Source organism: Leuciscus leuciscus, assembly GCF_965113295.1.
Source record: "Leuciscus leuciscus genome assembly, chromosome: 20".
Taxonomy (NCBI): domain Eukaryota; kingdom Metazoa; phylum Chordata; class Actinopteri; order Cypriniformes; family Leuciscidae; genus Leuciscus; species Leuciscus leuciscus.
Genome location: NC_138744.1, coordinates 23,896,766 through 23,912,867, shown reverse-complemented (window position 1 = coordinate 23,912,867; position 16,102 = coordinate 23,896,766). Strand labels below are relative to the sequence as shown.

The following is a 16,102-nucleotide window of genomic DNA, read 5'->3' as shown; positions in this document are numbered from 1 at the left end:
TTTGAGTTTAGATTTCTACGAGCAATGGCGACTGAAGGAGTCATACAGATGGCTGTATTTCCGCACTTCTTCAAGCAATCTCTCGGTCACTTGGTCTATTTCCATGGCTCTTCACTGATCTTCGGAATTTAAAAATGGCGGGCGGGCGGTGCAGAGTGCAGAAGATCATTCCGGAAATGCGTAGGAGGAAACGCGATGCTATCCAGCCGACCAATCACAGATCTTGCGGTCCGCGTCGCCGCGACGCGTAGTTACATTTTTGAGGAGGTGCGCGTCAGGGTACGGCGAAGGGTACGACGTATGGTACACGTCAATGCGTATGCTACGCCGTACCTTCTACGCGCACCCGACGCAGAAGTATAAATTGGCCTTAAACCAGGCTTGAGCGTCAAGCAGGAGCGTCGCGAGCAGTGAAGCGCGTGTTTCGGCGCCGAGTCTATTTGCTGCACTGCTCACGCTCAATTAAAGGGAAAGCACACTTTTGATGGACAAAATAGCCTTAATAGGGTTTCACAAAAAAAGTGCCCAAAATGCACAGAATTTGCGTGTTTTAACAAGAACTGGAGTAGGCTATGTCAGAAAAGGAAACGAAGACTAATATTTATATAAAATGTACCCATTTAAACTTGTTTTATTATTCAGTTTGTACAAGTGATTGCAATAGGCCTGTGTGTGTGTGCTTTGAGAAATATCTTTATACTGCAAGGCTATATTTATTTTATTTTTTATTTATATATTATTTTATTGTCATTCCCTGTTTTCATAAAGATGTTTAGTTTGCTAAATACATATATAAAAAAAATAACACTGCACTTGTGTGTGAATTACCCACACCTGGAGTAATTTCTATAGTTCTATTTTATAGCGTTTATCTGTTCAAAAAAATATGTACTATGCAAATTGTAAAATGTTCTATTACAGAGAAGATATAAAATAAATATTTGTGTGTGCTGTAAAGTGGTTAGAAAAAATTAAATCGGAATCGGCTAAAATCGGTATCGGCAGGTCAAACTTAATGAAAAATCGGAAATCGGAATCGGCCCAGAAAATTGTAATCGGTGCATCTCTAGTCTCATTACCTTGAGTTATTATTTCCCATTCCACTGCCACAGACGCATCCTTTATGAACAGCCGCTAGTTAGGACTAGCGATGTGTTCGCTGCTCCTTCATTGAGCGCGTCACAGGACAGCGGTTAATCGCCTCGGCAACTTCACGCGTGTGAAGCGCCATTTACAGGCATTTCCCTAAACAGCCACAGGTCAGACTTTCCACCAAAGTAAAGAGCTTATTAAATACGAAAACTATTATTTATTTTTGCTAATTATTATTTTATTTCAGTTAGTTTTTCAGTAACTGTTGTTAGTTTCGTTTCGTTTTAGTTTTTCATTTATTATGAATTTACGAAAATGTTTTTTGACCAATAGTTTTAGTCTTAGTTTCAGTTTTCGTTTACGAAAATAACCTTGCTACTCGCTAGATAAATGGAACTCTGGACAAAGTGATCCAGTATGTGACTTGATAGTTGATCTGACGGTCTTCATGAACTTGCTGTATCAACTTTACATAACTCAGTTATAGATTTAGATTCAAATATAGATTTCTATCAATAGACTTTTCATTTTGTGTCGGTTTTTGTTCTCAGGTTACCATCTTAATATTTTTTTTCCATGCAGAAATTATCCACAATTTAGAATAATAGTGTAAAATATTTCATCAAATGATAAAATAACACAAAAACAAATGAATGAATATGCAAAATACGATGTGATCATTGCAACTGGCCCACCTTTACAGGTACTCTGCCCTGCCCCATCTGTGAGCCAGTGGCATCACTCTCTCTTCTCCTTCTCTCCTCCTTTCAAGCACCGTCCTTATCCCTGGGCCAGCTCAAAGCTTGGCTACATCTCTCAAGAGTTTGGTGGCTACAGCCGGTCGTCAGATGGCCACCCCCCTTCCTTGGTGTTTCGTCGATTTAAGCCCACGACACCTCGGGAGGGTTCGACAGCAGATCCAGCGTTCTGGAACTCTATACCGTTTTTAGTCCTTCAACAGGTTGGCTCTGCCTCCGCACCTCCCGCTGTATCCAAATCCAATTAGATGCTGTTTCCGCCTGTTCGGTGACATTGCCTATCAGCTGTTTCCTGGCCATCCCTTCAATCCCCAACAGTCCAAGGGTTCTCCAGAGTGACTGTCCAGCAAAACCTCTGCAGCCTACCTCTACTGGTAGATTCCAGGCCTTCCATCCGTTTTGCTGGCTCTCAAGGATAAGGCCTTGATATTTTTTGAGCTTGCGCTCATGTGCCTCCTCCATCCTCTCTTCTCAGGGTACTGTTAACTCTATGAGGAACACCTGCTTGGTACCTCTAGACCAGAGGCTAGTGTGTGCTATCTCCTCTGGGAATTTGAGCTGCTTCTTCAGGTCTGCCCGCATCTCCCAGTCTTTTGCTGAGGCCAAGACCCCTCTGCTCATCCGTCCTGCTTCAGTGCTCTCTCCTGTCCTGACGAAATGAATAAAGTGTACCCGTCGGAAAGTTGTTTAAACTTCTTCCTCGCCTGTTCCACACCTTCCGCCAACCGAGACAGGATCTTATAATGACGCCACCTGAATTTCCCGTCTGCCAAGCTTGACTGGCATGCTGAAAGGACATGCTCAAGATTGGCTGGCTTTCCACACAGCATGCAGCTTGGGCTCTCTGCTATCCCCCAAATATGGAGGTTTGATGGAGTAGGCAGGACATCGTAGTAGGGGTGGGCGATATGGCAAAAATATCATATCACGATTTTTTTCAGGAAAATCACGATTCACGATTTTATCACGATTCCTTTTTATGTTGGTTTTATTTCCATATTTTAAAAACAAAGCCTTAGGTAACAAAATATAAAATAAAAAAAAGAATGGCAGACAGGGGCAAAGATAAAAATATTTGTCATTATTTTCTTTGTTATTAAATATTAAACAGTAAATAAATATTATATATTAAATATAAACAGTGCTTTATTTTTTCAGCTACAGTGTGTATTCATTGAAGAAAGTAATTAAATGAACAAATATGAAAATAAAACAAAACATAGACTTCACTGTATAAATTATACATTGATACTTATTAAAGCTACTATTAAAGTTATCAGTCAAGAGCAGTGAGTGATTTTCTCTTTGCATTTTTTTTTTTTAACATTAAAGGGATAGTTCTCCTAAAAATTCAAATTATCATAATTTACTCTCTCAATTTGTTTTAAACTCGAATAAGTTTCTTTCTTCTGTTGAAAATGGAAGAATGTGGGTAACCAAACAGTTGATGTAGGCTACCCCAGTGACTTCCATAGTATATTTTCTCCTATGGAAGTCAATGGGGACCAGCTACTGTTTGGATAGCCACAATCTTCAAAATATTAATATTAGAAAAATATTAGAAAATATTAGAAGGAAATTAATACAGGTTTGGAACAACATTAGAGTGCGTAAATAATGAGATAATTTTTATTTTTGGGTGAACTATCCCTTTAAGGACAAACGGCAGCGTGTTTACTATTACTACAGTCTCTTTAAGAGCTGCGCGCGACGCGTCTAATATACACGCATTTGACAAGCAGATTTTCTCTCAATTTTCTCAAGTTTGCTTTCACTTTAGACATAACCGACTTTGTTTATGTAAACCTTGTGTGTATTTGACAGTATTAGCACAATAAGACTCGAAAGATTACTTAGTCCAGTATCCAGGCGATAGACAGGCTTTTAGTGCATGTGAGCTTCACATGTACGCGCTGAGAAACGCACACGTTAGAACAGCGCATCCGCACGCGAATTAAATGTTTAACCGACAAGGCATTAAAGCACATGCAAATTATGAACTTTTGTGAACTGCAGTGTCCCGTTCCGCTGCATTAACATTTTATTTGAATATACGTCGCGTTGTTCAGTATGTTGGGACAGAGGCGCCAGAACAGCAACTGATAGAATGCACGATACTACGATATTTCTTCAAAAGCAGATCGTGGAGACATTTTAATCGTCCACGATTAAAAATCGCCATATCGCACACCCCTACATCGTAGACAGAACACATCAAGAACCTTATCCGATGTCCTTCCATGGTCCAGATGTCCTGCCACGTCAGGGCCTTTTCTCGTACGCCCTCCCCCTCCCAGCTGCCCTGTTTTTTCATGGCAACAGCCTTGACATGCCGGGTTTCCTCCTCTGCTTTGCGGACCTCCCTCTGCACAATACTGTTCTTTTGGGCCAGCTTTTTTCCAGCTCGTTCTGGTGGTGCAACCCAGTCCCAGAGCTACTGTCCCAACGATATCAGCATGATGCAGTCAATCCTCAGCCTCCGTCAGTGCTCTGCTGGCTGACCAATTACGACCTGTCCTGACGACAATACCTGCTTGGCGTACTCTTTCATCCTTGCTGTCTCGCAGCATCATGGCCTGGCGTGTCTTTATCGCTTTAAACTCTTCGACCACTTAAGTCACTGGCAGCTGCAGCTTGCTGCCTGTGCTATACAAGCCAATGGAGCAGAAGCTTCTTGGGACGCCCAGCCACCACCTCAAATAGGTGTTAATCTTCCTCTCCAATCCCTCAACGATAGAGACAGGTACCTCATAAACGAGCAGAGGCCAGAGCAGCCTAGGGAGTACCCCGTGTTGGTAACCCCAGGCCTTATATTTGCCGGGTTGGCCGCTCTTCTCTAGGGATGTCATCCAGGTATCTGCTTGGATAATCATCTCCCTTACACTCTGCTTATCATTGAGGTCTGCCCTGTACCATTTCCTCAAGCTCTTCACCGGTCTCTCTTGAACCGTTGGGATGATGGTGTCTTTGATCCTGAAGCGGAACCGGTCCTGGATTGCGCCCCTTCCTCAATACCAAGCTTCTGGACTTTTCTGGTATAAAAAAATAAATATATATGAAATATGATAATAATAATAATAATAATAATAATAATAATAATAATAATGTTTCTCAACCAGGGGGGCTATATAAGATATATAAGAAGAAATGTTGGCCCATATTGATAGGATTGCATCTTGCAGTTGATGGAGATTTGTGGGATGCACATCCAGGGCACGAAGCTCCCGTTCCACCACATCCCAAAGATGCTCTATTGGGTTGAGATCTAGTGACTATGGGGCCATTTTTGTACAGTGAACTCATTGTCATGTTCAAGAAACCAATTTGAAATGATTCGAGCTTTGTGATTGTCTTGACCAGGACCACACCCCTAAATGCATTGAAGCAACTGCCATGTGATTGGTTGATTAGATAATTGCATTAATGAGAAATTGAACAGGTGTTCCTAATAATCCTTTAGGTGAGTGTATATATATATATACATATACATATACATATACATATATATACATATACATATATGTACATCAGTGATGCGCGGGTCAATGTATAAACAACCCGCACCCGACCGACGTTTTCAACTAACCCGCCCGCAACTCGGACCGCAAAAAAAAAAAGAAGAAAATATTGTACCCGACCCGCTTCCTGACCCGCATTTTTTAAAAGTAGTAAATGCATAGCAAGAAGTACACATGACAAAGCCAGCACTTTGGTCATCATCTTTCATTATTTCGGCAAATGTCTCCCACACTTTGCTCTTTCTGTTTGTGTATTTGCGGAGCTTCCACTCCCTAGTCTTCACCTTTTCTCTTGCCGCCTCCATCTCTACCTGCAGACTGAGCTCGTGCGTCATCTTCGCGCCAGTTATTCAGCCAATAAAGTGTAGGCCTATGTATTTCATATAAAATTGCATGTGAGCGGAGTGGAGCGGGAGCGATCGGGCGGATCTTGGACAGAGCGCAGAGCGGCATTTTTTAAAAGGATGAAGCGTCGCCCTATTTCCCGCTTCAATTTCGCTCCGCGCACACCACGATTCTGAAGCATGCTCAGTCAAGCCTGACTCAGTCTACTGTTGATGACTGCAAGATGGATTCTATTTTCAGTCAAAACTCGGCTCAGTAATGGAGTTCAAAAAGTAGGTCATACAGGTGTACTATAATATAAAACTAACTATAATGTGGTAGAAGAAAACGAATGTTGAGACATCGTTTCAGTCAGTAAAGATTAATTTTGGAATCTAAAAAGACACATCTCTCGAAAACATGCAGTGTGCTATGTGAACACGCTGGGAAGAAAGCAAAAGGTTAGCAAAATGAATACGGTAACTTGTAACAAAGTGTAAATTAAATATAGCGTAATATTCAAACAATTGATACAAGCCCATTTAAATTTTAATCCTGCGCGCTGCGCAAAAGTTCAGTTATAAGAATGTTGGCCTAATAGTTAATTTAGCCTACTTTTAAAACGTTTATGTATATTTTTTTTATATTTTTGTTTATATAAATTTTATTTATATTATTAGGCCCATTTATTCGTTTTATTTTACAGCAGTTTGTGTGTACAATGGATATAAGCCCATTTAAATTTTAATCGTGCGCGTTGCGCAAAAGTTAACTTATCAAAATTCTGGCCTAATTGTAAATTTACTTTTAACATTTTTATGTAGGCTATATTTTTGTTTATATAATTGTTATTTATATTATTAGGCCCATTTATTCGTTTAATTTTACAGGACTTTGTGTAGGCTATATTCCTTCTTACATAGGCCTAATTTGTAATTTGAAATAAAACATTTCTATTTGAAAAATGTTGTTGTTGCTCATTAGTTCTTTAGGAGGTAAGGCTGTGGTCTAAGCTAACAGTGATATACATGTAGATTTTTTTTCCTTTTTTAGAGCGAGCGGGGGGCGATTTGAGTGGAGCACGGAGCAAACTGCGTTGAGCGCTGAGCGATAATGAGCGGAGCGGCCTGATGTAGCTTTGAGCGGGGGAGCGGAGGGGTGGACCGTTCCGTGAGCGATGAGCGGAGATTCTCACCGCTCCACTCCGCTCATATGCTCTCTAGAGTAGGCTACTATATAAATTACAAAGGTTTAATTGGCATCTTTATTTCAAACGACCCGACCGACCGCGACCCGAATATCATTAAAAATATTTTTGGATGACTCGTAACCGCAGGCACCCGCTCATTTCGGATCAACCCGCGCATCACTGATATACATATATACATATACATATATAAAAAATGTATATGTATATATATGTGTCTGTGTGTGTGTGTGTGTGTGTGTGAGAGTCACTCACATGGGTTGCCAGTTTGAGCACACGCAACAGGAACGAGCGCAATGGACAATGAAAATTGGCAACGTGCAGTATCACAGACCAAAACAATAACAATCATTCCAGTCTGGAAACACACATTTCAAAAGTAAAATAACTGGCTTTAGAAGTGTTTTTCAGAGAAACGAGTATGTGAACTTAGCATGTTTCCTCAATATATGCAAACATATTATGGTATTTTTATGCTTTAGTAGAGTGAAAAAGTTACATACAGCACCTTTAAGAATTCTTTTTTCTTAGATTGCAAAATTCTTTCACATTACAGCTCATATGTATACACTATTTGTCAAAAGTTTGTACATTCTTTGATAACAGTATTTGAGAACCTCTCTCTCTGAGTTTCATTCTACTCCTGAAAAAAAGTAAAATAATGAAGTGTATTAATTAATATGCATGGCACGACAAAGTGACATTAGTGACATCAAACACAAGTGTTTTATTATAGAGTTGATTAGAGCTAATGCAATGCAGATATACACACAGAGGCAGCTGTTCCTTAAATATAGGACCCCATTAAAGTGCAAATCATGACTAGAACAAGGAGATTAAACATAAATCTAAAAGAGAGAGAGTTCTGGATTAGCTTTATTTAAATATTAAGGATAGGATTGCTTTCCGGTGGCACAGTGCAAAAAATATAATTGCTTAATACACATCTTTTGATAATGAGCCAACTAGACCGCAGGTAGGATTCAGCTCAGTCACTTCAGTCTTGAGGTCCTGGATGCTTAGTTAAAAAAATAAAATAAAAACCTGAGAGAAGCCTGCAGTGCTCCAGCATGTGAGAAGTATAATGATGTTTTCTAAAGCAGAATAGCGTGTGTTTATGTGCGTATGGATAATAACCGCATACTCTAGAAGAGAATTTGTGTGTGTGTGTGTGTGTGTGTGTGTGTGTGTGTGTTTGTTGATGATAATGATACGTTCTAGAGCAGGAATTACTTTGCATGCGTGGTGTGCTGAATAAGACAGCTTAGCCCTGTTTATTTCTTCCTGTGTAACAGGAGTCATCGCTGCACGTCTCTCTCTGCCAAGACTCATCAAACACAGCCGCCAACATCTGTTCCCTGCAAAGTCATCACTTATGAGACTTTAACAGTCTCTGGGCCAAATGTGATACACAGGGCATTTGCATAGCACCCCACTGAGAGAACAACTGCAGAGAGAGAAGCATATATACTTACTCATGCGAGCACTCAGAGAGTATGAAGATAATGGAAATAATAGAATGCTAAAGGCCGAGTTCTGTGGATGAGACCATATAGTGGTCTGTTAAAAAATACAGACCTCAAAACAGCAGGGAAATGTTTTAATGACTCATCCTGCACTCATGACATCCAAATGCTCTATAGTAGGAAAATGTCCCTTCCCTAATGCCACCTGTCACCAAATAGAAATAGCAGGTAGCAAATAATCATGATTCACAGCTGTGGTGCAAGCGAAAAGCTTTTGGATATTAAAAATGTCCTGCCCAGTGTTGTGTTTTAATGGGAAATATAGACACATGGAAACAGACTCCGCTTAAAGGTTGTTGTTTTTTTCTCACCCTAAATAAAAATGGTCATAATTGAATCACCCCTATGTCATTCTAAATCCAGACATTTTTCTTTAAACTTTGAAACTCACATGAAGATAAAAAAATTATAATAATAAAACACAAAATGTTCAACCTTTCAGGCATTGTAAAGGTATACCATATGAATTAAGCGGTTACATCCAAGTCTTCTGAAGAGACATAATTGCTTTAAAGGAACACTCCACCGTTTTTTGAAATAGGGCTTATTCACCTTCTTTCCCACATTTAGATAGGTGGGCAAATGCATTTTTGTCTCAGTGCATGCATTGTTTTAGTTTGACAGGGTCGGCGTGAGCTTAGCTTAGCATAATTAATGGAATCCTTTGTTGCCAGCTAGCATGTCCTGAATAAAAGTGATATAAAAATAAAAAAACCCTACCTAATTACTTCTTGTGGCCTGCGTATTCACAACAAGTACAAATAGCGATGCAGATTAACACTAGGCGTTTTCCTAGGCAGATATTGACTTATATATTAAGGACTATATTAGGGGGAAGCACAGGCGAAGCACTGCTACTTGGGCGTGATATCTCTGCGCCCAAGTAGCAGTGCTTCGCCTGTGCTTCCCCCTAATATAGTCCCAAGTCAAAATCTGCATAGGAAATCGCCTAGTGTTAATCTGCATCGCTATTTGTACTTGTTGTGAATACGCAGGCCACAAGAAGTAATTAGGTGGGGTTTTTTTTTTTATCACTTTTACTCAGGACATGCTAGCTGGCAACAAAGGATTCCATTCATTATGCTAAGCTAAGCTAGCGCCAACCCTGTCAAACTAAAACAATGCATGCACTGAGACAAAAATGCATTTGCCCTCCTATCTAAATGTAGGAAAGAAGGTGAATAAGCCCTATTTCAAAAAACGGTGGAGTGTTCCTTTAAGATGAACATATTTAATTTAGGCTTTTATTTACATTTAAACATTGATCAATGCAGATACACAGAGCACATCTAATTTGGTAAACATCAGCTCAAATGTGCTTGCTTGTGAAGATGAATGGAACAACAGGGGTAAATGATGACAGAATGAACATTTTTGGGTGATTCCATAGTGATTTCATTCATAGGTTTTCATTAACTAAATAATTTCATTTATTATATATAAATATAAAATGTTGTGTTTGGCTTGCTCCTCAGGCGGTGGCCATGTTCACAGAACTGATCCGGGAGAACTTCAGGAGCAGCAAATTGAAGCAATGCTTGATTCCACCACTAGGGGAGCTGCTGTATCTCATTGCTACACAGGTAAAAAAAAAAAAAAAAAAGATGTAAATAATAAAATAGCATACGGGCAATTCTTTTTTAAAAAATTTTATTTTATTTTTTTATTCTAGCCAATATATAAATATACTGTTGAAATCAGAATTATTCAACCCGCAGAGACTGAAATAATTGACAAATGTAAGCTTTTCTAAAGATGTTTATTTATTTATCTTTAGCAATTTAGTGGCAAATTAAAGTGATTATATAGTCAAAGTATAATGTAATGCTTATGAGTTAAGCCTTTAGAAACCATAACAAAACTGAATTATCTTGTTCTCTTACACACACATACATTTATCCCATGCATGTGCTGAAGTTGAGTAGCAAATATGGCCAAGTCAAAAGAGCTCTTACTAAAGCTATATAGAGAACTAATTGTTTTATTATGTTAGAAAGTATGGATACCAGAATATTTCCAAAACACTAAAAGATCATAGAGACACAGCTGACAGCCTTATTCATAAGGTTAAAATTTGCTGTACCAGAAAAAACATTAAGGGTTTTTGAAGAAAAAGTTCAATATCATTAAGAGGAATAAAATGTTTGATCAGAGCAACAAAAAACAAACAAAAAAAAACCCCTCATTTTACAAAGACTTGCAAGATGACCTGATGAAAGGAGGAAAAAAACATTTCAATGCAGAGTATAAGAAGAACACTAGACAAGCACAGCCTTCATGTTGGGACATCTTGCCGAATGCCACTCTTGACCAAGAAGAACATAAAGGGCTGACTTGAATATGCTAAAACTCATTTGGATAGACCTGTGGAGTTCTGGAAGAATGTTTTATGGAGTGATATGACCCATGGATCAGCCGTATATCTGGTGAAAACAAGGCAAAGGGGAAGGGGAAATCTTGACTGTATGAAGGATGTCATGAATTCTTTGAAGTTTCAAGCCATTTTGGCAACAAAAGTGACTTATAGTGGACTCTCCAGCAGGACATCCCAAAGTATACATCCAAATCTAGTTAAACTTGGTTCAGGGATCAGTCGTAGAATGTTCTTGAGAGGCCTGACAGTCTGCAGATTTAAAGTGCCCCTATTATGCTATTTTAAAGTTTCCTAATGTTGTTGTGGAGTCTCCTACAACATGTTTACATGCATCAAAGGTAAAAAAAAAACTGTTTAATTTCCTCATAATATACATTTGCACATCATCACATTTTCAATGTGACTCGTCAAATGAATCAATCTCTCTAAATTCATTCTTTATGTGCTTAGGAGTGTGCGAAATTGTCTATGAACTATGATGATATTGTAATCATTGTTTTAATTATGTACGAGGCACTGCGAGTGCAAACTGACATCGCGTTTGTCTCTCATGCTTGCTTTCATTGCGTGATGTGTCAGTGCAGTTATAGATGTCCCCAAATTAGATTTTGTCTTATATTTATATCATATTATGTTGTTATATTAGAATGTCACATGAGCAAGTGTGCCGTTTTCCTGTGCACAATTGCAAATGTGCTATTTATTTTATACAACAGTTAAATTAACAATAAAGTTAACATTGTGAGTTACTTTTTGGACACAAAATTGTCAATTTTCACTTTATATCACCGACGAGAATTTCATAATGAAGCCGTAGTCCAACAGACAGCGATTATTATTATTATTATTTTATTTTTTACTGAAATCCGTGTTTTGAACGAATCATTTTAACGATTCAATGAACAGTCACTTGTTTTTTCTGGATGAATCAGCCGTTTGAACAAATCGGTTGAATAAATGACTCCAACAACTCGCTTATTAAGACAGTGACTTGCCGCCACCTACTGGTGATTTTAGTTTCATATTTAAAGCATCCTTTAATTAAAACGTTAAAATTATAAATCATTTCATATTTAAATATTGAATAGCTTTATTTATGCAATTGTAAATGAAGTGTAAATATAGTAGGCTAATACCAGTTTTGATGCCGCTTCTGTGTCACCTCTGCACTGCAAGGATGGATTTTAATTTAAAGGGGTCATATAATGGTACATGCACTTTTACAAGTTGATTGCACTGAAATGTCTGTTGGCAGTGCCTGTACACAACCATCCTATCATGATTAAAATCCATCCAGTGGTTTTGTTTTAATCTCCTTATATGTTTGACCATCTATGAAATCAAGCCGTTCGATATTGTGACGTCATAAGATCGTACGCCCCTCCCGCGATTGTGATTGACAGCCGTGCTTCAACACAAGACCCGCCCTGAGCAAGCTGTGACAGCCGTCGTCATAGTAGTCCGCCATTGTTGATATGCTGGAGTAGAATGGCGTCTACACGATTGTGGTGTTCTGTTCTTTGATGTAATAAGGAACACAGCAGTCATTTGGATGTTCCTAAATCTGAGCCGTTATAGATGCAGTGGCTGAGTTTTGTTTTTGAAGCGATATGCCCAAAGGATTGACGCGGGGATTCCCTCACGGGGATTCCCGTCCATGCTTTCATGTTTACGCGAATCATTTCACACCAGACAGCTTTACAAACGAGAAAAAACGGATCGGTACCAACGTGTTACTGCTGAACCTCCAGAAGATGTGAGTGTAATGTTTTATTAACCTTTATATTAGTATTTATATTAATCTTTGCGAAATTTGCAAACCTTGCTGCAGGCTTCACGATGAATGCGTCTAAGGTTTACACTCAGGGTACATTACAGCATGTTTTCTATGTACGACGTTCTCAATATAATTCATAATCCCACGTTTATAATGAACAACGCGTGGTTATTGTGTTACAAACGGTGTACGCACAGAACAGAGGGGCGGGGTGAGCAAAGCTCATTATCATTTAAAGACACATGCACTGAAACGGCGTGCTGAAAACAGAGCTGTTTTTGACCAGGTAAAATTAGTGTTTTCTTACAATACTAATGAGAATTTTTAATTAAAGTATATTACAAACTTTTAATTTAGACCCTAAAGAATCATATTAGCTTGTACAAAAATGGCATTATATGACCCCTTTAATGATTTAATTTGACATTGGTACTGATATTCTAATATAATTTAATTTGAATGTTAGAATTTGACATAAAAGGTGATGCATACCTCTAAATACGTTTAGAAACAATGTCCATATATAGGTGAAAATGCCCCTGGAAATCAATTTAAGGTGGCAAATATTACCCCTTAATAAAAATGTTAATTTCGGTCACTACTGTGAACTGACCACTGCATAGAATATAAAAAATATGAATATCTTTGTGAGTCTGCTGTCAACAACAGGCCTAAACCAGCCAGGGTACCAGTAGGCTACAAAAACATAATCTAATAGCCAGTAGGCAAGTCAAATATCATCTAATTATTATCAACAAAACTTTGAAAATATCGAGACATATTTTTGTCAATATTGCGCACCCCTAATGTTTAATTAATTTTGATTTCTTCAGGTCTTAAACAAGGTCTTAAAAAGCCTTAAATTTGACTTTAAAAATTGTACAGATACCCTGACTACTCAGTTTGAGGTACATTATATGAGATGTTGCAACTGTAATTCCTCACCATCAGCATTAACAAGTGCATGTCCATCAACAAACCGATTATTTGTAAAATTTATTTACAGAGTATTTTTCTAATATATTGCGGTGAATACGTGGAAACTGTATCAATAACAGTGCATGTATACATTAGCCGAGCTCTAGAGTCAGGGCCGGAGTGGGGCCACTTTTCAGCCCGGGAGTTTCAGGCCCAAGACCGGCCCACTTTTTCCATGGTGGAATTCCAAATTAGCACTTTTTCTAAATTGGATAAATGAAGCAACAGTTCAGCTATTGTGTAGTTTGTATTAATACCATGGTTCAACAAATAATGTAAAGGTTAAATAATAATTCACTTAGACTTTATAAGAAGCAATTGCGACTTTATCACACAATTCTTACTTTATATTTCGCAATTCTGACTTTATAACGCGACTTTATATCACACAATTCTGACTCTATATCTTGCAATTCTGACTTTATAAGCAACTGCAACTTTATTTCACGCAGTTCTGACTTTATATCTTGCCATTCTGACTTTATAAGAAGCAATTGCGACTTTATTTCACACAATTCTGACTTTATATCTCGCAATTCTGACTTTATAACATACAATTGCGACTTTATATCACAATTCTGACTCTATATCTTGCTGACTTTATAAGCAATTGCGACTTTATTTCACGCAGTTCTGACTTTAGGCTATATCTTGCAATTCTGACTTTATAAGAAGCAATTGCGACTATTTCACACAATTCTGAATTTATATCTCACAATTCTGACTTTATAACACACAATTGCGCCTTTATATCACGCAATTCTGACTCTATCTCGCAATTCTGACTTTATAACACGCAATTGCGACTTTATTTCAGGCAATTCTGACTTTATATCTCGCAATTCTGACTTTATAACACGCAATTGCGACTTTATTTCAGGCAATTCTGACTTTATATCTCGCAATTCTGACTTTATAACACGCAATTGCGACTTTATTTCACACAATTTTGACTTTATATCTCGCAATTCTGAGAAATAAAGTCAGAATTGCGAGCTGTAAACTCGCAATTGTGAGATGAAAAAGTCGCAATTATCTTTTAAAATGTTTTATTCTGTGCAGAAACAAAGCTTCCATACCTCCTGGCCTCTTCCTCCCTGACGCGTACCGTTACGGTAGGGCCGGCCCAGCTATCGGTAGGCGCTGGCGGTGCCGCAGTAGCCTACCTGAGAAAACGTTTTGGAAAAGACGTGTTATGGACCCAACCAACTCTATAGGCGGATCTTTTGTGACGTCATTGTTTATGTTTGTCGCGTTGCATCATGGGAATCGTGTGGCAGGAAACACCGCTAGATACCTCTAGATACCTGTAATTTGATTGTTTTGCACGTTTGGAGGAGGATTTAGAGAAGAGGATGGTTCACTCTTGCTGTGTGGTCGAGTACGGCTCGTTGGGGGCCTGATAAAAAGTTTTTTCGAATTCCCTCCGAAAAGGATCGCGAAAAACGAAAGAAATGGTTGCGTGCAATTAGGCGATTGAACCTGGACGCTCCGAAGAAAGCCTGGATTCCTGCAGCTAACGTTACTGATCGAGTTTGTGAGGCTCATTTTGTTCATGGTAGGCCTAAGTCTTAGTGACTATGTATTTATAGAAGATTGAATAAAAAAAAATAATAAAACTGAGTCAAATCAACCGAGTCATATGTTTTCGCGTTCTGATTCAGGTGTCCCAAACCGCGATCCACAGCACCCAGACTATGTTCCTCACATCAAAATGGGCTATTCTGGATCGCAAAACTTAAAAGCAAAAGAAAAGGCTGTTCTAACCTCTGCTTTTAGCACAATCACTGCTTTCTGTTTGGCAGAAAAGATCGGCCCAACTTTTCGAAAAAACTAAATAATCATAGGCCTCCAGACTTTTGAAAGCCTTTAATCTTTCATGAGTGAAGGGTCCAGGGGTTTCTATTAAATAAGAATAAATGTCTCCCCAGCAGATTGGTGGCCAAGACACGGGCAAGTCGGACCAACGTTTTTTGTCATCCCAGATCTCATATGGGCTTTGAATAACTTCGATTTTGTCACCAATACAAATTTTGAGCTTCTCTCCAAACCTCCTCCGGTCTTCAGATGTTAAAGTGCTTATATATTGTGGATTTCGCCCGCTAACTCTCTTGAAAATGCTCGTCGCGTCTTTACTGCCCGCAATACTGTTTGTTTTGTTGCCACACAACCACTCGCGCATGCGTACAAAGATGTCAACAAAGATCCTCCTATAGGAGGGGAGGGGAGAACTCCCTCACATGGTACAACCCATGCAGAGGCTGCGCGCTGCGGTGTCAGAATGCGGAACGTGTGTAGCCTAATGTAACTAACGTGACATTGAAATGTGAAAAAAAAAAATATATATATATCCTCGACCGGCCCAAAAGTGAAGCGGCCCACCGGGAATTCTCCCGATTCTCCCGATTACCCACTCCGGGCCTGTCTAGAGTGAATGATCTGATGTAACATAAACGTTGGTAAAACAAATATTTCCTCAAAGTAGTGAGAACGACAGACAATCTGCATTAATAGACACAGTTATAGGTAATAGTGGCCCACAACTGAT

General features: G+C 38.8%; 1 protein-coding gene across 1 annotated transcript in view; it reads left to right on the top strand.

The window, feature by feature from the left end:
* ulk4 (unc-51 like kinase 4) overlaps positions 1–16,102 on the top strand; it is a 321,586-nt gene that overhangs the window by 27,845 nt on the left and 277,639 nt on the right. Inside the window, exon 18 of the mRNA XM_082150256.1 lies at positions 9,901–10,008. Within this exon, the coding sequence (XP_082006382.1) occupies positions 9,901–10,008 (108 nt within the window). The remainder of the gene's footprint in view (positions 1–9,900; positions 10,009–16,102) is intronic.